The following is a 24,848-nucleotide window of genomic DNA, read 5'->3' as shown; positions in this document are numbered from 1 at the left end:
AGCAGATCTGCTATACAGGAAGAATTCAAAATGTTACTGTGTTTAAAGACAGGACATTGCCTCCTACCACTCTTCCTTATAAAGGTCATGGCAAATCTTTGAGTGAGTTAGGACTGTTTTTGCAGATACTGCACCTGGCTTACTGTTTCCCAGTCTGAGTCTGTCAGAAGGATGGGATGAACATGTCTGACAGAAGTTGATTCCTTGTCAGCTGAACTGAGTAACAGCAAAAGAAAGACCTTATGATTTTGTCCCTTTCATCTTGTAGGTATTTGGGAGCTAAACAACTGCTTCTTAGCATGGGAAAACACTTCTTTCAGTCTTTACACACTGCCATGAAGTAAGAGTTCATGGTAGTTCGGGAATATCTATTTGTAAGAATTTGGGCTCCAGATATGTTCAGTGTTGCATCAGACCAAACCAGTATTTGTCAGTTGTCACTGTTTCCAACCATTTTTAATTCAGATGCACACACTGGACGGAGATTTAAAGCCTCGTCGGAAACTGATGGATATCTTCCCATAATCAACAACTAGGTTCCTTGGATTGTTGTTTGCCTCTTGGCACTGGCATCTTGCAAAAGCTATTAAGCTTCTATCTCACACTGTATTGTTTATGTGCTAGTATGGCTGTATCCACTTACTAGTGACCTCATCACTATTTGTTTTCTGGGGCCCTTCCTCAATAAGTTTCTTTTCACCATCTTCATACCTCCTTTACTAGAGACAAACTACTTAGTTTCCAGTAGCTAACCATTGCTGTAAATTCTTAAGTGTTTGCAGTGTGTGTGTAATTCAGGCGTTCTGTGACCAAAACTAGCAGAAAGAACCAGGAATGTTCATTAATGTCACCACACTGTAAGGTCTTTCAAGAAGAAGGCTGAGGTGCTACCAACAGAAAATAAGACTTCTAGTCATTTTAATGAGTCAGACAGTCCATTTATTACCCCTAAGTAGATCAAGGGAAGCCAGTTGATGTAAGCTTTTTGGATTTCAGTAAAGCTTTTGATACTGTCTCTCACAGTATTCTTCTGGACAAAATGTCCAGCACACAGCTGGATAAACACATCGTGTGGTGGGTGAGCAATTGGCTCATGGGTCAAGCACAGAGGGTGATAGTGAACAGGGGGAACATCAGAGTGGTGACCTGTCACTAGTGGAGTTCCACAGGGCTCCATCTTAGGCCCTATGCTCTTCAACATCTTCATAAATGATTGGACACAGGATTGGAAGGGATACTAAGCAAGTCTACAGGTGATACAAAACTGGGAGGAGCTGTTGACTCCCTCGATGGCAGGGAGACCCTGCAGAGAGACCTTGACAAATTAGAGGGCTGGGCAATCACCAACCATCAACAAGGGGAAGTGCCAGATTTTGCACCTGGGATGGGGCAACCCTGTATGTACAGACCGACTGGGGAATGAGAGGCTGGAAAGCAGAGCTGTGGAAAGGGACCTGGGGGTCCTGGTCGATGACAAGTCGAATATGGGCTAGCAGTGCCCTGGCAGCCAGGAGGGCCAACCGTGTCCTGGGGGGCATCAGGCAAAGCATCACCAGCCAGTCAAGGGAGGGGATTGTCCTGCTCTGCTCTGCACTGGGGCAGCCTCACCTTGAATATTGTGGCAGTTTTGGGCACCACAATATAGGAAAGATATTAAGTTGTTAGAGAGTGTCCAAAGGAGGGCAATGAAGATGGGGAAGGGCCTTGAGGCGAAGCCAATGAGGAGAGGCTGAGGTCACTGGGTCTGTTCAGCCTGGAGGAGACCGAGGGAAGACCTCATTGCAGTTACAACTTCCTCGTGAGGGGAAGAGGAGGGGCAGGCACTGATCTCTTCTCTGTGGTGACCCGTGACAGAACCCAAGGGAATGGCCTGAAGTTGTGTCAGGGGAGGTTTAGGTTGGATATTAGATAAAGGTTCTTCCCCCAGAGGGCAGCTGGACACTGGAACAGGCTCCCCAGGAAGCGGTCACAGCATCAAACCTGACAGTTTCAGAAGCGTTTGGATGATACTGTCAGGCACATGGTGTGACTCTTGTGGATGGTCCTTTGCAGGGCTAGGGGCTGGACTCTATGACCCTTTTGGGTCCCTTCAACACAGCATATTCTGTGATTCTGTGATTTATCTTAATTACAATTCATTCTGAAAAATACAAGACAAGGAAAATCTATGTGGAAAATTAAGAGTTCTGCTGAGCAGCTTTTTTTAAGCACTACACTTTTCATTAGTCTTTTCAATCACATCAACCTAAACTCTGTTTTATTACACATGAAGCAAAGCTTCAGAATATATAATTTACCTCACTTTTCTCCCAAAGCTTTCAAAAATATTTTGCTTTTACCCAAGCCAAATTTATTTTCTCAGTAATCACAGAAAAAATTCTGTAATAACTAGGAGTATTTTCTCTCTTGCAAAGCTGTACACTTTCAGTGACATCCTTAAAATCCTTGAAATTATGCACATTTTCTTGAACCATAACTGGTTTTGAGCACACATGAACGTACTCATTCACTATTTTTTATGCACCTCCTGCAGAACTGTGATAGTAAGTAACTGAATCTATATTTTTCTCTCTGAAGTGGTACTGCATAATTTTCATTTCTCAGATCTTTAAAATACTTCTGTGCATTACAAGAAAAAAGAAAGTTTTCCTTGTTGCTGGCACCAACAAGAAATACTTGAGTTACTTACAAAGAAGTAACTCGACCATGGGATATCAGCTAAAGAGAGAGAAATGGGCAATCATTTGCACTGCTGAGGAATCCACTGCATAGGAGCTGGAAATGACAGAAAAGGAATATTGTTCTCTAATATGTTCCTGGTGAAGTCATTCAGAAATGCAGAAATCTGTTTGCTGTGTTATTACAGTGCAACACCTGAGACTCTTTAAAGAGTTTGACATGGCATCAATTACCTTAAGTAGTTCAGTGAAGCTGTAAGGTGAATGGTGGTTTCCATCATTCAAAAGCTGGTGAAATTATTTGGTTGATGAGGTCAGAAAAGGACCTGCAAACATGCTCAGCTGTAGAGAACAGCTCCTGCTGCAAAGTAGTCTGTTGGGCTGAAAAGTAGAACAGATTTTAAGTCTTTCTAAACTTTTGAATGCTGCCAGAGCCCTGGAAAACTGCTTATAAATCTTTAAGTTAAGATAACTCTGTAGAAATGGCAGCTTTTTCTGTCATATTCCTGATTACATCCTCATTATCAAAAGTGAGGCATCCTGAGTGTTGAACAAAGCCCTGTTGTGTAAGACCATTGATTACATAGGGATTTTGTACTGCTGGAAGTCCGCCTGCAACTGGAGTCATAGTTACAGTGTCACAGAAGTGGCAACAGCGAAGACCTCCAGTGCCCTCACCAGTTTAACTCTGCTCCTTAATTAACTGTTGAGACTGATTTTCTCTTATGAGCTCTAACTCATCCAGTTTCAAATTAGTCGAACATTAAAGGTTATATTTGGAATATGCTCTACCTTACAATACAGAGCTTGAATACTCCTACAATGGCTAAGGCAAGATTCTGCGTTTCCTTGAAGGGTTAAATGATTATGAACAATATTATAGAGTAAACTGGATGAAGGTGAGAAGACAGTGTTGAGATTACTGGGAGAGCTTATACCTGGTTGAGTTTGGAGAGACAATCCATCCTTCAGTTTCATCACTAGCTGCTGCAGTTCCATTTCCTCTCTGATTTCCTTCTCATCAGGTGGTAGTTGCACTGCAGGGGGAGTAAGAACTGTATTCCTCATGATGCCACTGAGAGAGTTTTCTGTCAATTTAGGCAGATATGTTTGATTCTCACTTGCTTTTTTATACTGTCCCATAAAAGGTCTGTCACTGTGCAGGGACATTGATTCCAGTGGGTTGTCTGAAAACATAAAGTCCACTGCAGTGGGAACCTCAGGTGTCTGTAAAAGCTGCATTCTATTTGCAGGGTTGGGGGGACTCAAAGATTTCCAGTCTGCACATGTTCTGGAAGTAGGTCTTATTTGGGCCGGATTTAATCCACCCTGCATTTTCCTTTCCAGCAGAACACGTGGATTTCTTGGCGTTGTATTCTGATACTGCGCAAAAGGATGTTCTGATGACTGTAACATTGTCTACAATAGACAAAACACAGAAAATACATTGTGAAAATAACTGATATTTTGGTTTGCCAGTAGCACTAAAGCAGCATTGCAGAAAATGCTACAAAATGCTGTAGGTGGCAAATATGTATACATTCTTTGTGAAATAAGGGCCTTTTTAGAATCTTACAAATAATTCTAATGACCAAGAATCAATCCAATTGAAAAGAAACAAAATATTTTCTGTAAGACATCTGTATTACTTTCCAGTAAAAGACAGTAATTAGGAATGACAAAAGAGTATTTTCTTTATTCAATGCCAACACAGGACTCTTCTCTGAAGAAAAGATTGCAGTGGAGTATCTAACACTTCTGTTGGAAACCATTTTCTCACTCTTATTGGAATATTCATTATTTTCATTGCAGTAGTATCTAAACATCCTAGTATGGGTATCTGTGCTAGATGCTAAATATACATAGAATGACAAGAAAATCCCTGCTGCTTTCTATCTGCTTTCTCTGAAGACAAGAACCTAAGATAACTGAAAATACTAGTGGAAGGTGCATTAAATAGTATCAAGAGTGCTGGTCCGCAGGAAGCAGTAGTCAGTGTTCAGTAATTGCCCATAGCTCTGATTCTTGGTATATTTGTCACTATACCTTTACTTCTTGCTCCATTTGCTGCAGTGTCATTTGCAGGTTTTTATGGCTTACTCTCAGTCTTTGGAGTTTCGCCTCTATTTTGCAGCATTTTTCTTCCTGGCAGTTGTGAAGAAATTGTATTTTGTCCTTCCATTTGTTGAACTGCTCCTTCATGTACCTGCCAGAGACACAGGAGGGTAGGATTTTTGCTAGATCATGCATACACAAATACATGCAGTCATGGAAAAGAGCTAGCACTTTAGCACAGACTTTATCCCCTTTATCAGTTTAGAAAATTTTTGTCAGCTTTGGGATTAGAGACCAACGTTTCATGAGCTGGGCTGTATCCATGGAATTAGCAAGAACAGGAGCGTTCTAGATGAGGAAAGATGTGAGCTGAATGGAGCTACGGCCAGGACTGAACCTTGCATTTTGAGGTTTTACCTTTCCCACAAAGGTGGCTTCAACACGGGGGACATTACAGTAGTCCCTCTGCCTAGAAGCAAATTATTTATGGCAACTCCCTGAACTGCAAAAATTCCCACTACATGCCACAGGCAACAACAAAGTAAAAGCAGCCTCTACCCCTTTGATAGAGTTTCTTCTTGCTCATGGTATTCTATGCAATTTCTTTGATTATATGAATAGTTCCTGCACAGGCCACTCGTCCTTGAAAAGACATTGTGATTTTTGCAATAAGAAGTGCCACCCTCGCACACATACCAGAGATTTAGAAATTACCTACTCAGAGCACAGTATGACAAAAATACCATAATTCCGTTCTAGTTGGGATTTCTCTAAGAAGTCAGGGTAGAAATAGTTTTGCCTTCCTCATGGCTGAGGTGGAGACAGTAAAATTTGTTAGCACTACTGTAATAAACCAACTGCTTCATATCACAGAGCTGAAATAGTTATCTGTCCTGCTTAGTTACATCCAGAAGTTCATCTGATTCACTTTCTTTTGGTTATACTTTGGCTTAGAAACAAGAGTCCCACCAGATTTCTCTAGAATTATGCAAGATTTGTCTGAATGGGACAACAAGTCATATAATTTAAAATTAAGATTAATATTACAGTGGTCCCTTATAACAGCATTTAAGGGGTCTTTACTGTAAAATGCTGACTCCCTTCAACTAACTCAGAGCCAGTTCTGTGAACAGGCACATGAATGCTGGAAGTTGGTCCACAAATAAGAATAAAGAGCTTCCCATGAGTAATGTGATTCATTCACCCCATTATATGATAAGCTCTGGGTCAGAGGGTGATGCAGCATTTCAGGAGCAGGCTTCCCAGATATCCTCTCAACTATTGCTAATCTAAACGAAAGCTGAAGATCTTTGCCATATCTCTTTATTTGCCCAGGTTAGAACAGAGAGTGAGGTAAGGACACAGGCTTACAATGGAACTGCAATTGTTTAGCTCTGATCTTGAAGTGGCCTTGTGTGAATTTGGAGCAGCAATTGTACTTAGAATGAAACAGAACAGGAACAGAGGGAACTGAACATACTGAAGGAAATAAAGAGTAGATTCAGGGTAAAATACTACACTTCACTGTAATTCCATTGGTTTAAGGGGTCACAGCCATGGTTTTATCTAGAGGACATTCATATATGACTACAAATATTAAGGAGGGGAAGGCGAAAATGCAAGAAAAAGGTTAGCATTATTGCCCATACAGCAACTTCCCCTCCTGCCATGCAAACAAACAAACCTCTCAGGAAATTTGTAGTTTAGGAATTAATATTTTTTCCTGTCAAAGGTTTGAACATCAGAAGGAACTTCTCTGATAATCTGTCATGGATTTTATACCAATAGTTATTGTATTAAGCCTATTAATCTCTATTTGATGTACAGCACATTTTTTAGAAAGACAATGTACTTTGATTTAAAAACTTCATGCAAATTATGAAATTTGTTTTGATTAAGCCTTATTCAGAGAAAAACTTGAAAAAGCATGCTATTCTGGTATTTTTACGTGAATGAACATCTTTTCCCTTAAAAATTACCTTTAGAAATATAAACTAGCAATTGCAGAAATGCTGATGAAAGCAAACCAAAATGTTTTGCTTTTCCAGACATTGTTTTCCAGTGATCCCCATTTGCAATTTTTGTTGCTGAGTTTTTATCATTCATCCTCATTTAATAGGACCTTTATTTAATCTCAAAATCTCCAAGGTATAGAAAAATAATCTGTCTTCTAGCCCTTCTAGCCCTTCACTGAGCCCTGCCCACCAGTCTTCTGTCAGTGTACCACTGCATTTACATACCTGCTGTCACTGTGAATGCTTTTGATAGATTTGTGCATTTTTAACACATCTGCTTCAAAAGAGGCTATTGCCTAGAACACAAAGAAGTATCTGGTCATAACCTTATCAGCAGTAACATTCATTTTTATATGCAAATTTTACTATAAGAAGGCATGACAAATTCTGGATTTGGTCTGTTTTATAGATTTACTAGTTAGCTTTTTAAATTTAACTTATTACAATCAACTGATGCATTAAAGTATTTCTAATGGCTATTAGAGGAGACTGGAAAATTCATTCTATAGAACAAGTTCATTGTTCTATGACAAATTCTAAGTGTATGAGAATTTGTTTTAAATTAGAACAAAACATATATTCCCTAGAATTTCTGCAAAATGGAATATTCCTATTTGGGAACAGTCTCTCCCAAGTCCCCCAACTGCTTTGGGACAAGGAGATGAAGAGAGAGACTGGATGTAGAAGAGAGAAGAAAAACTCCTGGTCTTTGCATGGAAGTAGCAGTCTCTGGGCCATGCAGGGAACAGTAACCCAGAAGTCAAGGAGACAAATGCTTTCCATCTGCTTTTGGGGCATGATATAAGTTGGGCTGGAATCAGGGCTGCCAGGAAATTACGAGACTAAGAGCTGGGTACCCAGGACCTCCATACTCATCAATTCTGTTAAAAGCAATCGTTGGACTTACTGTCCACAACTTTTGAAGCAAAGTGGAAATAAGCACTATAAGATCTTGGAAATCAGTATAAAACTGCTCAAAAAGAATTCTCAGCCCAGACTCAAAATGAACAAATGAGCAATGCACGACAGAATCCCAGTACAGGGATGCAAGTCCTATCTTACTGTCTGCTAAAATGACAAATGCCAGCCGTCAAAATTATATCTTTAAGCACTTTAAGTCTGCCCACAACTTCTCCTGCAGATATATGCTGGCTGGCTCTATACCTTGAGTTGGGCAGCAGAGTCCTAAATGACATCTCTTCCAAAGGGCAGCACAGGAGTAGCAGCCAAAGGAGTGACCTGACACACAGAGGCTAGTTTTCAGTTACTGCACCCCTTGGCTCCTGGGAAGAACAAGATGAGCGGATGACACAAACTGGTTTGAACACAATCCAGTGTTCCCTATATTCTGAGTATGTGCAGAGCTGCCAATCTTTCAAATAAATATAGAAACAAAAAACCACTATGTACTTATTTTTAGCTACACTGTCCTATGCACTCCTCTAGTATTATTTCTATGCAGGGAAGCTGGAAATAGATTAGTGGAGACCTTTTGTGCATTAGCTATTTTAGTTGGAGTGGACACCACTCTGGGTTTATCCTTAAGAGGGGACCATTCTGTCCTCTTGCTATTGCCATGGTAACAAAAATGGCCTGAACCTAATATGAATTAAGGCAGCAGTAGGAGGATATGATGGCATTTTTTACCTGCTAAAATAGAGAGAGGACTCCAGTCTTAGCTAGTCTTTAGCATGCTATTCTAAGACAACTCAGCAAAACCTAAAGCAAATATTCTTACAGGTGCTTCTGAAGGCTATGGAAGTCAAGGAGACTAGTCACTAATCTTGGGAAGACATCAAATTCAAGCTTCACTGAGTTTTCATATTCCACATTTTTTTTCCATAAGTGAGGAATTGACAGAAAGCTGAAGCTGCCCAATACATTTTCATTAGTAATTAGACAGTTAACCTGGTAGGTCTTCTTCACAGCTGTAGCACTATTACTGCTTCATGTTTTGCTCACCTGAGCTATTGTCTTGCCTTGCTCTAGTGTCTTTCTGGTCTTTCTGTTATTCTCACTCTTCTGCATAACAGTCCTGTTTTCAGCTATGAACTCGGGTGACTCTGGGACACAACTATCCCCTGGGGAAGACAGGTTTTCAGGGCCAGGGAGTGGTGAAGCACTGAGTTCTGCAGGAGGACTGTGTGCCAAGAGAGAAATAATGAGTAGGTAAAGGATCAAGACTCACATGGTTTTGGTATCGAGAAAGAACAAAATAAAACTAATGCATTGTGAGTAGACAGACAGCTATGCTATTGACTAAGCAAGAACTATGGTTTAGCCATGTCTGCTGGCACATTTTGGCTGAAAGAATGAAATTCCTGAAAACAAATTCCACTCTCCCAACAGAATCTCAACAACAGGTTCTTCTTTCCACCCATTTAGTTTCAGTGCAATTTGCTGCTTCTCTTTTCCGCTTCCTTTTACCAAGAGCTAAATATATCGGGAAATTCAACTACAAAAATATAGCAAAGTATCCTGCTGTTCAGTCCATTCTATGCCTGGAAAAGGCCAGATATTTATCAGTCCCATAGTGACACCTGTAACAGCAGCCCTAAATTCTTCTTTGTCCCATTGCTACCCAAGCAGTAGGTAGAGCAAAACCCCACAGAATTATAGACAAATCTTGACTGCTCACAGAAAAATTAAATGACATTCAAAATGATGACATATTGTTTTGTTGCTAAATACAAGAGAGGAAATATTAGCAACGAAAAATGTTTTGCATTTCACCACATTCTAAAAAACAAACACTGAAATAATATTCTCTATGAGAATCACTGTAACTATCATCCATTGGTCTTATAGCATATAAAAATTTGTTTTCTAATTGCAAACCTACCAGAGTAGCAAAATCCAGTTTTATAAACAGATTTTTGTCCTCCTTTGCACAAGGAGGAAATTAATTCTTTTAGAGAGGACCGATCATTTTTCCCCTATTTCAGACTCTACTGAAGCCTCATTTGGAGAACATACGTGGGATGCAAGAGAGTTGCTAGGTCTTTATACAACTAGAAAGGAATCTCACCCTTTGCACGTTTGTAGTTTATATGCTTATCTCCTATAATCATTCCCTTCAGTTTCTACACCTAAATATCAACCAAAATCTCATAGCAAGGAAGGAGAAACTATTGGGAAAAATCACAACACAACCTCTAATGCTCATTATTAACCACTGTGATCAGTGGAAATACAGTAATGAATTTAAATATTAACCACAGCACACCAAACAACTGGTCTGAAAGAACTGGAAGGGTGAGATCAGCTCACTACTGTGAGTAATCCTGCAGGCCTGCAATTCAGTGGGACTTGAGTAGAATGACTGTCACTGAATGCACTGTGGGTCACACATGGAAAGTATTACAGTTAATTTCCAGAGAATTTTTCACAGAGGAGTTGCTTAAAAACCCATGCAGTTGTGACAGGTACTAAATATTTGCAATGCTTGACCTTAGACTGAGCATAAGAAATGGCACAGAGCAAGAGAGACAACATAAGGAAGGAGGGAAGGAAGACACAAGCATGTTATATTTTATAATTCAACTGGTCATTAGGTCATCAGCATGGTAATTATGGTTAAGCTACAGAACAAAGTGCAGCAACTTCCCAGTTATTTTTTCCCTTTTTAATTGAAAAATTATGACATGGTATCTTGTCATAACAAAATCATTTACTCAAAGGGCATAGTCAAGCAATATCCCATATCCTGACATTCAGAGATTATGAACTCATCTGAAAATGAAACTCACTAAGTCTTTTTGTGAGTAGAGAAGTGCCTCTCCTCCACTGTCTCCAGAGTCCTTCTTCTCTGAGCCTCCTTTCTTCTGCAGCGCTCTTGAAACAGGTTGTTCCTGATGGTGCGGAGAAAGTGCTTTGCACTCGCCTTTGCTGACATCTATCGGAAGGAGCAATAACAAAGAAGGGAGTGAATTTTCAAACAGGTGTTGCACAGAAGTAGTCACAGTCCAAGGCAAGACATAAGAAAACAAAGGTCAACCTGCTCAACAATTGAAGAAGCTTGTGGCTGCTATCTGAGCCCTAGAAGGGGAGCTGAGCTGGGTGATGATGCAGGACCACAGGCAAGAGCAGTTCCAATTCTTTAAGTAAACAAATCACTTTGCCTGGGCCAAATTGAGGCAGCCTGGAAATCCCTAATGCAGGATTTTGGCAGTTACAATGACTAAGCTCACAGTCACAACAATAATTCTGCCCAACTAGCATCTAAGTTCTCTCTTGATCAATGGGAAGAAGTACTTTTATATTTGTATGAAGCATTCATAGATGTAGTCTTCCACAACTCATGTCCTCCTCTCGTAGCATATAGTAAAATACACATCCATTTGTCACAACAGTATCAGGCTCAGTCAGGTACAACAACTAAACTCAGTAGCTGTATTATAGGAGGACACAAACCAATTGTGCCCCAGGAACTGACTGCTGCAAAACATGGGGTGAGCCCTGACAGACTGAAGGAAAACACAAAGAAAATACACCACATGCCTCCCAGTGTTTCTCAACGTGGTAGTAACATCACCACAAGGTGTCAGCACAGAAAGGAAAAACTGCCGTTATTTCAAATGCCCACGCAGCAGCTCACTCCCTGATAAAGTGAAAACTTACCCAGACAAGGCCAGCATCTGCTAAGAGTGGAAGGGATGGGGATAGCAGCTTACTACTGATTCTTTTATGTCCCACACAAAGGATATAAAAGTGGTACCTGTCATAGTGAGTAGCTTATCTTTTAATTTTGGTAGAGACTTTGGCCTGTATTGTAATATTTGGCCTATAAAGTAATATTGACAGGGTTAATGTAGGATTAGGGTTTCATAAAGTAAACCCAAGTTCAGTGATCTAGTTGCAATATTGCAGCAACAATGTTGGAAAGCTCACTCTCAAGACAGTATAGGTGAGGAAAGGGACTTCGTTGTACAACAAAACTGATTTCACTCACTCATATTCACTCACAAGCACTAAATACACGTGTCCAAGTAGTCTTTCCAGCATTCACACACCCAGGTGTATGTATACACATGATATGACCATAATGACTTGCAGTAACATGGAGGACAAGAGATACTAGTTCACCTTAAGCCTCCATGGTCTTAGTGTGATCATGGGCTGGTTTTTGGATGCACTTTTAGCTCCTCTAGGAGCTGGCAGTAATTGTGATCTTTTGCCTCCTTATTTGGGTGTCTTAGAGGTCTTGTTCTTTAACTTTACATCATCATCTTGTGATGACATCTTCAGATGGCACTTTGTCTTTTGTTTCAGGCTACCTTATGTTTTCCTGATTTGATTGTCCTGAGAAGCTGTGTGTGGAAGTTCTGTGATCTTGCCTGCCAGCTTATCTAGGCTGCATCATCTCCTGCCTTGTTATATTCCTCTTGCCCTTCCTTCTGTTGCTTCCACATCCACACTCCCATTCACACCACTTTAATGTCTTTACTAGAAGTCTCCACATGAGGAGATCAGTTGCCATTTGGTTCTCCTACTTTTTCACAGGTGGAGAATAAGGAAGAATATTTGGAAGAATGAACTGTTTTTAATGCAGATATTGAGCATCCAGATACAGTTTCTCACAGTGTTAGCACTGTGTTAGTGTTCTCTTCAGAAAGAGAACAATGAAGTGGCAACAGTTTAATGTTTCCCTGGACAAAGGGTGACTACAAGAGCACTCCAACATTCTTTACTTTTACTGCAGACACTGGCTACCCAGGTAACTTTCACGTTAACTGCATGGTGTTGGGAAGGAAACCATGAAGTTCAGCTTTCTAGGGAAACTTTCTTAAGTGCTTTTCAGCTCATTTACTGGAACAGAAGGATATTGTTATATAAATCCACAAAAAACCCCCCACCTGTCTGCTGCTGTGTGCAAGATCTGGAATCTCCTGCTCAAAGGAGAAGCTGGCCTTTCAAACACAAATTCCCAGTGTTGTACTTCACCACTAGTGTGATGAAACCACAAGTTGCCCCTGTAATGGAGTCCAAGTAGGTGAGCTTGGTTGGGCACATGCTGCCTCTTTGTGCCACATCCCTAACTGACAGAGACCAACAAATCAGAAGGGTTTACAATAAAGTGGGAAAACTCTGGGAGAAAAAACATTTCGTGGACGAGTCTGTACAACTTTAGGATGAATTAATTTTTGCATGAGTCTGCATTGGGATTGGGATGAAGGAGCACTGGGATACACTGACAAGACTTGACACAGGTTTAAGGATTATCTGTAAACAGCAAACTTGCTATAAAAGTCCTTGAAAAGAGGACTTGCACTAGGATATTTCATCGCTTTATTCAGTTATTTCAGAACAAAACACTCATTCTAAAGTTAGAAGCCACCTTTTTTCCTTTTCCTGTCACACTGTGCCCAGATTAATAATGCTAATATGTCATGGCCATTATGGCTAATCCACATATAATTTTATAATGAATGCAGCTCAAGAATCTACTGCCTACTTGCCTACAGGAAAAACCTGAACAGGGAAATTATTCAGTACAATGGGACTCTACCTGCACACAGTGTTCCACAACAGGATGTGACCTCTTATGTGGTTTGCAGAGACGGCCAGTGAAAAAGCACGCTTGGCAAAGGTCAAAATTGAGGCACTTCAAACAGCGATACCTGTGAGGGAAAACAAAAGGATTCAATAACTTCCCCACAAGTAAGGACTTGGTGTAAGTGAGCTTGGCTACTGAAAATACAGACCCCTGGGCTCTGAAATGCAGAGAAACAGCTTTGTTAGAATTATGACTTTCCTCAACACTCTCTGAATGCAAGTTATTTTGTCCAAATGATAATGGACTATTCTCCAAACCCACTAGTGATTTTGGTATTATTTACTCACTGCATTGAAATGCAGTTCATGGAAGAAACAGCTGTTCAGCATCATTTTTGAGAATGCAGTTTCAACTTCATATGCTTCTTATGCGCCAGCTTACCTCTATTTGCTGCTCTCATGAACTGTAATATTGAGTGACACATAATACATGACTGATGTAGGATTTGCAAGCAAAAAACTAAAAATGCAAGAAACTAAACTTGCAAGTTTACTACTAGTGAGAAAAGAGTAACAGTAAATTGATTTTCTGAGCATTCTGGTCAGAGGTAATGGATAGCGTTCTTTTTTTACCACTATGCCATTTTATACCATTACTTAGATGAACAAGATGTTAAGATGGATAACTTAACAGGCCAGCTAATACAACTGGCTATGGGACAAAGAACTAAGACATTAGATACTCAGGTTTAATAGGCTTTACTTCTGAATTGCCAGTTTACCTTCAGCAAGTCTTCATAATCATGTCTGTGCTAGTGAGCTAAAGAGAAGCAGGATGCAGGCTTGAGCACTAGCCTGTGATGGTTCTCTCCCTCTTTTACTGACTAAATTAGATTACATCCAAAGTTTGTTGCTTAATACATCAGTTATAGCCTGTAAAGTATGCAAACAATAGTAAGAACTGATGCACCTGAGGCCAGTAATGGGGAAAACTTTGCAGACTCTACATCTAGCTTGGTGAAAAACCATTTCCGTGGCTGATAATCTGTAACATGTAGGGAGCCACAGGAGAACAGCAGGCTCTGATCTCAGCCAAGACAGGAATTTTTCTTCAACAATAGCTGAATTCAGAACCTAGAAAAAATACATGTGTCAAGTTCATACACTCATTTGAAAAGAATGGGTGTCTCATCTACAATTCCTAAAAAAAGCTTTGACATTGGACTTTGCTAGCACAGATTCTCCATTCATATAAAATTTTACTGGGTTCTAAAGGTCTTGGAATAAATGCAAAAGTCTTCAGCAGTATCTTACTGAACATCTTTTCTATAGATGCAAATCCTCCTTTACTGTGAGACTGTTGGTACCTGCCCCTTAACAGCAGGTACTTGGGGATGTTATGTGGTAACACACTTGTAGTTTTAATCAATCAGCAACATTCAAAATAATTTCCCAGGACATCAGAATTTCACTCACCCCATGGAAACAGTCATGAGTTGCAATTTCCACACAAGACAAAGTGCAGCTTTCTCCCACAATGGCTGGGATCTGCATTAAGAAGAAAGGCTCAGAAACACCTCAATAAAACCCAGATGTTCCCATCATGCTCTGCTGATATGGTGACAGCACACAGATGGTGAAGAATCTACAGAAATGCCATTCTACATACTGATCTGAAGAAAACCTGTTCATATTCATATCATCAGTATGCAGTTTCATAGCTCAACATGCCTCAAAATGATTTGCTTACAACTCACTTACTGATATGGATCAACATACTTTGTTGCCACACTATAATACCAAAGGACACTGGGTTTAAACCTCAGGAGTCATTTTCAGATCCCGTTTTAAGCACCAGTTCAGCTGTAAATACCTGTATGCTAAGGTATCTTCCTGCAACTGCAAGCTATTCTAGTGAGTACAGACATCTGAAGTTTGGAGTTGCCTTAGAAACAGTTGTATGCAGCTGTTCCCAGGATGTGTAAGCTCAGGCAACATGACTGCAGAGGCATTCACCGATCCAAGCAGTTACTCTGATGGAGAAAAGGGACAGAATTTGATTCTTTTGCCTATTTTGCATGGTAGTTCCCTATGACCACAGAGTATCCTATTGACTTCAGTCCCATAAGGTAATCAAACATAAAACGTATCAATCAGGTATTTTCTTTCTCTTACAAAATCCTTTGTGTAGCAGCATTGCAGTGGCATTACCTGATTTAAGTCTGTTAGTAGGCTTCTCAGGGCACTACGGGTAATCAAGGCCACCTTCCCATCAGGGACAGCATAAAAATGGAAGAAAGCTGAAAACAAGAGGAAAGAAACTGGAATCCTGGCAGAGCCTAAAGTGTCTTCAAGCTATCTTCAAACTGCTATGGCAATTGCAGCCTACCAAATAAACCCCATAATAAAGTTCCACTTTATTATCCACCTAACAGGCTCACAGTGACTGCTATGGCAATACTTTCTTCTTATGACAAGGGAAAGAGAAGGAAAGTAAGGAATTTATGGCAATTCCTTATTGCTGGCATTTAAGACAGGTAAGGAGGAAGGAAGCAATGAGCTCATTCTCATGGCATTAAGAAAAATATTTAAATATGTTTATACAAGAAGTGCCCTATTTAAATAGTGAATTGTTAATTGCAAATTGTAATCTGGACGGAAATATGCAGTATGCAGTGGGAAAGTATGAGATGAATATCTCACTTGTGCTCCATTTGTTCTCCATTTTAGCCATTTAATTCAGGCAGAAATCTTTGTGTTGCACATTACACTGGGCCACCTTTATCTGTTATACTTAGTTCTTCAAGCATTTTTGTCTAATGTCTAAAAGCTTGCTGGATCAAATATAAAAAATGGCTTTCTAATCCAATGAAATTTAAAACTAGTTTTCTGTTCTTTTCTGTGAGGCAAATAGAACATGGCCTTCATTTTTAAGCTCTACTTATTTTAAACTTTACTATGATCTGTTCTGAGACTATGCAAAGATGGCTACAGACATTGATTGAAAAGTATTATTCTGCATCAGCCTTTCTCTATAACTGAGCAGCCAACATAATTTACTTTTTGCATGGCAGAACTATATTCTCTTCTGAAGTAAAAAAACTACAATGGAGATTTTTCTTCATGTTCAGTATTTCAGGCAGTGTATAAAAATCATATATTTCCCACCTCTGTATTTAGCCAGTAGAGTGTCTCCTGAAAGGGCAATTAGGGCAGCTGCAGCAGATCTAATTTTGACATACCCTGTTCCAGATCTAAGAAAATAAAATAAGTCACAAAACATTCACCAAGAATGTAAAAACTGAAACTTCTAAAGAATAAAATATTGCTATGTTGGGAGACAACTTCAAAACTCATACCCTTTTATATGTATAAATATAACTGATGTAACATTTCAGTGATAATTTATGTCTAGAACCCTTTGTCACTGAACATAACATCAGAGTTAACTGTTCCAAGATGCCACACAATCATAAAACAAAACCACAACATCTCCTTCAAAGACCTCACATTCCAAGTAAAATATAATTTCACTTTTACAATACATGTCCTAAAAAAAAATAAATCTCCTCTTCATTTGTGGAAAGCCTTCCCAAATATGGAAGAGAATACAGGATACAACCTGGTTTTTGCATTATAACATCAGGCAGCTTCACTATGGCCCCAAATCTGCACTGAGCTTTTCTTGGGCTGATTCCATTTAATTTCACTGCAACTCAATTTAAACAAAAGTATATAGGTAGGACCAGGACTTCAGTTTTGACCGTTAGATAATAAATAGCCTATATTAATTTAGAACCCAAGCTTGTGACAAAGGCATCTAATAAACAAAACAATTATTTTTTTGTGAAGACCAAGCAGACATGAATTGGAAAGCACAAATCAGGAAATCCTGGAATTCTATATTTAAGATACCACTTTCGTAAAGTTGTATTGCACTTCAGAATATCACTACATAACATTTTTTCCAAGAGTCTTTAGATAAATCCACAGTGCATAAAGCTGCAACATACTCTTCAAAGTATGTGCTCCTCCTATGAAATACTTTCTAGTGTTACTATGGAGAATAGCACTCAGAGAAAACTTGATTAGAAGAAAATTATAAGAAGCTTTTTCTATCCTATATACATGTCAAGAAACTTGTGAAAATTTAAAAAAAAAAGCAGCAAAAAGAAAATTACAGAGTCGTAAAAAAACAGAATAAAAGACTAAGATAGTCCTGTTAAGGAGATTCTTCTAAATTATTTCTCTAGAGTGCACACAAATTACAAAATACTCTTGATGTTTCTAGCTTTGTTTCTTAATACACCATTTATTCTTAGCCTTAATTGATTTTTCTAAGAAATAAACATTAACAATATGGGACCTTAAGGAGTAGTGATCATATTATTAATGAATACTGATTCAAGAAAAAGTCCTGAGACCACTTACATCTCACTCACTTTCAGTAAAAAACTTTGCTCCAATATATAAGGGAATAAATTTCACTCATGGTAAATAAATTGTACAATGAATTTAGCCTTTTAAATCTGATATGATCACAAACCAATCCTGCCTTTAGTTAACTAATTCATTATTCAAAAACAATACATGAGAAAAATACACTCAGTGAGCTGCCTCCTTATTACCTCCAGAAACTATTTGCTCTTCGCAGGAGCTATCAGCTTAGTTATGAGACATCAATTTTGTTTCATAATTAGTTGATGAAGTTTTTAAGCTGGAGAAAAATGAATGAAGAAAAGTGACTGGAAAATTCTTGACCTGTGCATGGGTGCTGTCCCTCAGAGGCAAATACGGATTCCTTTGCAGAAGTGTATCAAAATATCTTGGCAGTCAGAAGAAGAGCTACTCTGTAAAGCTGCTCAGAGAAAAAGCCGGCACAGACTAGCAGAAGACTGGACTTCCAGATAATTTTAGAAACATTTGACCACCATTTCTCTGATACAGCTTTTGCCTCATATTCTGACAGCTGAACTACTCCTAGTTTGTATACCAAGAAAAAAAAAATCAAATGTGAGAGTTTTATACAGAAATGGTACAAGACTGGTAGAAACAATACTTGGTGTGGGAACTACATGGTCTTTAAGGTCCCTTCCAAAAAAACATTCTATGATTCTATGATACTTCATGATGGATTTACATTTATTCTTCTTCTCACCTGTCATACATGGCAACGAGCAGACTCAATGTGAATTCAGCGGCTCTCGGATCTACCTGGCCTGGTTTTTCTAATCTTGCCCTTTGGAACAGTTCTGTCAACATTCTAGAGATTTGCTGCATATTCAGAGAAATCTGCTCTCCCCTCTGGCTCTGTTCACTTGATAGGATGTGCTGAATCAGAGAAACATCAATCAAATCCACTGTGGGAAAATTAAGGAAGAAATGAATGAGAATTCCTGCCTTTTCATGAATGGAAGAGCGACAATTTTGTATTAGAAAAGCCTAGCTAGGACAACTTTGTAAAATGAAGTCTAAAACAGTATGCAACATAAAAAGGAAATAATCTGAGAAAGGTCTTGCTGGGTTTACGGATCTAGCAAAACTTGTGAGGCTACAAAGATAGAACAGCTCAACTAAAATTCCCTGAATGGGATTTTGGGATAGATAGGAAGGGGAGAAAACAGCATGATTAATTGCATTCAAATTATAGAGGAAAATAGTATGCTCAACTGCATCCAAATTACAGATGCAAGTTTTTTTCTATATATAGATAGTATAAAACGACACACCATTTAGTATTGCAGGAAAAATCTCACCTGTGAAAACAATTCACGCTTTCATGTAAGCTTTCTTCTCATGCACAAATACAAAGAGAAGAGGGGTGCTATGGCCAAGAAAGGGGTAAGAAGGCTGTATTATAAATGTCCTATGGAATAACTAAAATCCCATAGGAAGAAAGCTATGGCTTCTTATAGGCCACATTCAGTACCACAGAGGCATGATCAATTAGCATTAACTTCAGAAGTGAAAAACTGTAGTAGACTGAAAGTCTGTAGATTGCTGAAGCAGAGAATCTAGAATATGTCACCAGTGGTCTTTCCAGCACAGATGGGAAAACTGCAGTGTGAGTGAAACTCAATCTGGAAACCCGTGTGCACTTCTGGTCACCAGGGTTCAAGGAGGAGTAGAGCAAATAGGGTAGATTTTCTGAATGCCTAGAGGAGACACGAAGGACTAGGCAACAGAGGTAACGAAAACCAGTACCTGTGGTTGTGCCCAAATGAAAAAAACTACGGCCAAGGCCAACAAACTACTCATCTTTTCTGTGTTACCCCCAAGACCTCACTTGCAACATTGTGCCTTTTCAGCAACAGATTGTTTCAGATGGAAAATTCAAGGATTTCCATAAAATTTAGCTCAATATGGCATTTACATCCAGTAATTTCAAAGTGAGCTAGGTGAGCAGGACTTTGTTCCACAATTCGTTGCTTGCATAGAATTCTCTCTCACTTCAAAGACAGGGAGAATGAATTCTAGCCAGGGTTTTTCTGGTCTATTGTACTTTATTTTGCTCTCATTAATACTTATAGTATCAATAATAATGCCAGTCAATGCATTTTCAATGATCCATGATTATTTCCAACAAATCAGCTACTAAGAAAAATGAGAATTTGATTTTTCACAAGCATAATAATGCACAAAGATTAATAATTGCCAGTGATGTCTACATAGCAGAGTTGCAGACTGTAATAACAATTTGATTCTCCCATAAGTTTAGAATTTTATTAATGTATTTCCACTGACATTCAAAAGGAAAAAAAAATCAATTGTGTATGAAGCATTATCTAGATCTTAAGTGTTCATAATGCATTCTGAGATTCCCATGTGGAAAATGAGAGAGTAAAGTAGCATAATAACTCATGGTGACAGCAATGCAAATTTTTTAGAGATTCTTCTCCCTGTAAAAGCAGAGGATTCTCTTTGGCTACTAACACTGGCACAGACTTTGTACTGAGCGTAGTTTTAAGGCTGTTCTGTAGACGGAGCTCTGAACATCATTGAAAGCCTCTGTGAAAGAAAACAAACACACATTACAATAGAGCAGTTCATTTAAAACTAACTAAAAATCAAAACAACAAAATTTGGAGTTTGGAGTTGGTCAAAACTCTGAAGGAAAATTTTGAAAAAAAAAAAAAATTCTTTTTTTTTTCAAATAACTTGGTGGGAAAAAAGATCTTGTAACCAGTGACACGGCTGTAAAAATAGAATTTACCATAGAGAGCACACCTGCTTCTTTGGGCATTGAGTTTATTCATGGATCAGGAAAAGGGTTATGCACTGCCCATACTTTTAGCCAAGATCATAATGAAATAATATGTCTTCAATCAAACAGGTTTCTTGATCAGAGATCCTCTTTGACAAGGAACACTTTGTCAGTTTGCACAGCAGGGTTATTGTTTTGGATGTATACTGTTTCAAGCATTAAACAAATCTTCTGTCAAGTATCTGTGACTCTTGCAGAAGAAGATAAGCAATTTACCAGAGTAACCGGTTTTTGACATTTCTGCTTAGCAATTCCACTCAAGCTGCTTGACTAAATCCCATACCCCTACATGATTTCAGCTCATTTCTTTCATATCACTATAGGATGTTTTTCTGAGTGGAAAGTAAGGTCTGCTGAACATGACCTATACCTGATACTTTACATACATACCTGGAATTTCAAGACAAAAAAAAAGGCTTGTTCACTAAACTTTAGAAACTAGAATGGGGTTTATCAGTTATCCTCCTGTCCTCAGAGACTCTTTTTTCCTGTACTTCAGAGAGAAAGAGTTACACACAGTTGATTAAGGTTAAAGATAAGCAACAAATATGCATAGCTGAGTAGAAATAACTCACAAAACACTTTACCTGTTCAGTTTGGAAACAAGCCAATCTGTGTGCACCGCTTTCCCACAAATACACCAGATTAATATTAATAGTCAGCAAATTATGGGCTCTGCTGGTTCCCAGATGCTGCCTAAGCTATAGAAAGAAGCCAATAACTGCTATACCATCTGTTTAGTCCTGCTCGTCATACTATGTTTTGCGATATTATTTGGAGATGTAGTGTAGCATGTCATACAATGTGAAAAATGAGTTTTGACTTCCACGTATCATCAGTTCCCTTTCTCCAGTAAACTGATCCAAAGCCCTTTTGAAAGTATCAGAAAGGCTCCCACAGTTTTCAGTAGGCTGTGGATTAAATTCCAAATGCTTATTTTCAAATACAAATGCTAGAAACATACACATCATCCAATTCAAACACCTTCCATGTGCAAGATGACTTTCTAAGTGAAGGGAATCTATTTTAGTATCCATCTGCTACTCAATTCAAGTCCATCCTTACAGACAAAATGTGGCCTCAAAGTCGGGAATTCTGTGCCTGTCAAAGACAGTTCCAGAATTAACTTGTGAGAGCACACAAGTAAGATAGCAAAGAAAAAAAGCTCAAGTAAAATATAAAGCATTTTAGGATTATTATTTATGAGAGGCTATTTAGGGGCATTAAACTCTTTAATATCTCATAGGAACAGGGTTTCCCCCTTGGATAGAAAATCAGCATGTAATCATTCTGCAGTGGGTCAAATTTCACCTCAAGAAGCATAAATGCCCTTAGTTCAGAAGCTGAGAAAGGAGCTCCTGCACATATCAAAGAGTGTGTTGTTCCCTGACATCTTCAGCTGGTTACCTGCTAGTTCTGCATTTTGTGCTATTTGCTCTGTAGCAGATGAAGCATTCGCTGAGATTTCGCACTCAGAGAGGGAGTGTATGGCCACCCTTCATGCCTATTCGAGAATATGGGAAAAAACTTAGCATATATATTATAAATTAGGGAAGATGATCCCAGTGTGCCATGAGCCAATGTGATAATGGCAAGGAAGGTGCCAGGGCAGATCCAACAGTAAAGGTAGGACATAACAGACATGTAATTTGTCATTCATGTGCTACAGGACAGAAATTCTGAAAGTGGCATGACTTCATTACAATTCAGTAGTTTCTGTTCAAAAAGACACAGAAATGCCTCTTGAGAAAAGTTGGGAAAAAATAAGAAAAATCCTCACCCTGCAAGTCTGGATCCATTTGAAATGAACAGATGGCATTAGGCATTCTATAACAAAACAAAAAAAGTGTAAAAGCACATATTCCAGACAGAGACATATCGAACCATTCAAATAAAACCTTTTAATCTGAACAATTTACTGGTTGCATTTCAGAAATTAAATTAAACAGAATTACATAAGACAACATAGCAGTTCTGGTGCCATGTGCAGAGAAACACCAGGAAATTGCACACTCTCTGCTCAGCATAAAGCAGGAGTAACTCAAGTAATTGCAAAACTCCAGCAAGGCAAAACTGATCCTCAAAACAGTTTCAAGTACAGGAAATGGGACCTTTCACTGTAAGAGTCCAGTGTTTACATGCAGGATTACTACACAGTCCATAGTGTACAATTTCAGGTCACAGAGGGTATAACTGTAAACCAGCCTCTTCCCAAGATTCATTGATTGCAATTGCTCACGAGTATTTCCTAAAATTTTCAAACAGAACTTACTTACGTTTTTGTCTGAGGTGACATTATTTCTTATTGAGCTGACTTGGAAGGCAAAAAAGAAGGATAACCATGAACCTCCTTTTTTAAACAACTCTGAAAGCAAAAGTAATTATGTCCCTGATAATAATGGAAACTGTCCCCTCAGGATTTATGTCATTAATGCTCTAAACTACATCATATTTTCAAACATAAAAATATGTATTAATTATAGTAACTATCAGTTAATATTACAGTTGCAAAACATTAGGTATAATGGATCTAAGTTTTACAAGATTCCAAGGGCCACATATACAGCTTATTGTGGAGAAAAAGGGAAATTTTGCTAGAATAAATAAAAATTAAATACTTGGAAATTATTTAAAACTTAAATAATACCTTTGGTGTTAAACCCTAACTTAAACAAATGTTCACTTACTACATTTTTCCAGTGAGAATCATTGATCATTTGACATAAACATGACAGAATACTGGCCAATTATGAAGCATAAATATTCAATGATCTGTAATTGTTCAGTCTACCATAAATATGCTTCTCACCATCTTAGTTGGTGAAAGCTGCTACTTTGTGTTTCAGTTTCTAAGTAATCTATAAATACTTAAAATAATGGGATACAGATTTGCTTTCATAACTTTTCATTAAAGACTACAATGTCACAGTTTTTACTTAAGTCTTTCTCTGAAAGAAATACCACTATGTTTCTTTTCCACTGTTCTTCTATTTTCTTCCTTACTCAGATTTAGAGCTTGGACTCAACACTGGGTTCTGCAAGACTACAGCTCTGCCCAACATTTACACAGGCATGTAACTGTGTGCATATACATATGCATATGCAAATATACATGTGATATATATGCAAATATGATACAATTACTCCTAAAATACATGCAGTAGTAGGTGCCTCTGCATAGCCTGACAGAAAAGTCAATGTAGGCAAATCAATGAAATCAGAAGATTCTAAACAGTGAATTAAACATAAGTGTTTATTGAAAGCTACATGTTTTGTAAGAAACCTAGAAGGTAAACTTACAAACACACAGCTTGCCTCATGTTTTCCTCCTGTTTTTCCTCTACACCAAGGGTACATAAAATAAAGAGAGAGGATGGAATGAATGTAAAAATATACAGAACTCATTGAATTTGCTTACTCAAATAAGAACAGATCCTTACTGAATTATGCAGTATGCATAATCTATGAGCACCTGATACTGTAAAATGACAAGATCTCTATTCAGTACAGTGCAGTGTCCAACATTTAAATGACCCATATGGAAAGACCCTATAGCCTTCGATTAGGGTATTTATAGTCTCAAAGTTAAGCATGTGTTTATGTGTTTTACCAAACTGCCCACCATTATACAACATCATACCTATGAATCCTCCCTCCAAAATGTTACAAAAGGCATTATTAATGTATGTACAGTCTACATTTTTATATACAAAACTCTGTGGACAGTCCAGATCTTGACTGCAGTTAGAAATGCCTGGGTGAAATGAACAGAATCTACTTCAGTATTAGCACATCTACCTTATAATGAACATAATATGAAAGTAGAAGCAGTATCTGCCAGCCATCAAATCTGAACTAACTTTGCTCATTCATACACCATTTCAGCCAGTGTGTTATATTTCAGCTACTTGTGCCCTTTAACAATGAAAGAACCAGAAAACAAATAAATGAGAACATTAAAATTATGTACAAATGTGCAGGAAATAAATTTTTACAATTATAAATCTTGGTCCCATTAATAAGAATACTCTTATGTGCAGAACAAGAGCAGTCCTTTTCTTGAAACCTATTGTAATGTGAAAGAAAAGTAATGTTTGATTACTTATAGGTACTTTACTTGCCTTACAGGTTCTCAGAATATGTACTTTAGCAAATAAAATGCACTTTTAAACATGCTACATGATTAAGTTACAGTACAGAGAAAGACAAGCCACATGAAGTAAGGCAGAAATCTCCCAACAGATCAATTGACTTGATCACAGAGAATTTTTTCTTTTGAAATCAGGCAACATATGATCAACATTTTAAATATGCATAAAATAACCTACAGCTACTTTTGTT

At 38.4% G+C, this 24,848-nt stretch overlaps 1 protein-coding gene across 1 annotated transcript in view; it reads right to left on the bottom strand.

Moving 5' to 3' along the window:
• The window catches only part of DYTN (dystrotelin), a 27,080-nt gene extending 2,232 nt beyond the window's left edge, over window positions 1-24,848 (bottom strand). The window contains exons 1-15 of the mRNA XM_027678320.1: window positions 23,808-24,848; window positions 22,288-22,334; window positions 20,177-20,251; window positions 18,402-18,603; window positions 16,412-16,497; window positions 15,455-15,543; window positions 14,720-14,791; window positions 14,214-14,377; window positions 13,257-13,368; window positions 10,498-10,643; window positions 8,711-8,888; window positions 6,974-7,044; window positions 4,725-4,884; window positions 3,617-4,097; window positions 2,913-3,059 (exon numbers count right to left, since the gene is read on the bottom strand). Coding sequence (XP_027534121.1) covers window positions 2,956-3,059; window positions 3,617-4,097; window positions 4,725-4,884; window positions 6,974-7,044; window positions 8,711-8,888; window positions 10,498-10,643; window positions 13,257-13,368; window positions 14,214-14,377; window positions 14,720-14,791; window positions 15,455-15,543; window positions 16,412-16,497; window positions 18,402-18,603; window positions 20,177-20,251; window positions 22,288-22,334; window positions 23,808-23,827 — 2,007 coding nt within the window. The 5' untranslated portion in view covers window positions 23,828-24,848 and the 3' untranslated portion in view covers window positions 2,913-2,955. The remainder of the gene's footprint in view (window positions 1-2,912; window positions 3,060-3,616; window positions 4,098-4,724; window positions 4,885-6,973; window positions 7,045-8,710; window positions 8,889-10,497; window positions 10,644-13,256; window positions 13,369-14,213; window positions 14,378-14,719; window positions 14,792-15,454; window positions 15,544-16,411; window positions 16,498-18,401; window positions 18,604-20,176; window positions 20,252-22,287; window positions 22,335-23,807) is intronic.

This window comes from Neopelma chrysocephalum, unplaced genomic scaffold (assembly GCF_003984885.1).
Source record: "Neopelma chrysocephalum unplaced genomic scaffold, ASM398488v2 Primary Assembly neopelma1_44, whole genome shotgun sequence".
NCBI lineage: Eukaryota > Metazoa > Chordata > Aves > Passeriformes > Pipridae > Neopelma > Neopelma chrysocephalum.
Note: the sequence above shows the minus strand (reverse complement) of the source record. Positions and strands in the feature narration are given on the sequence as shown.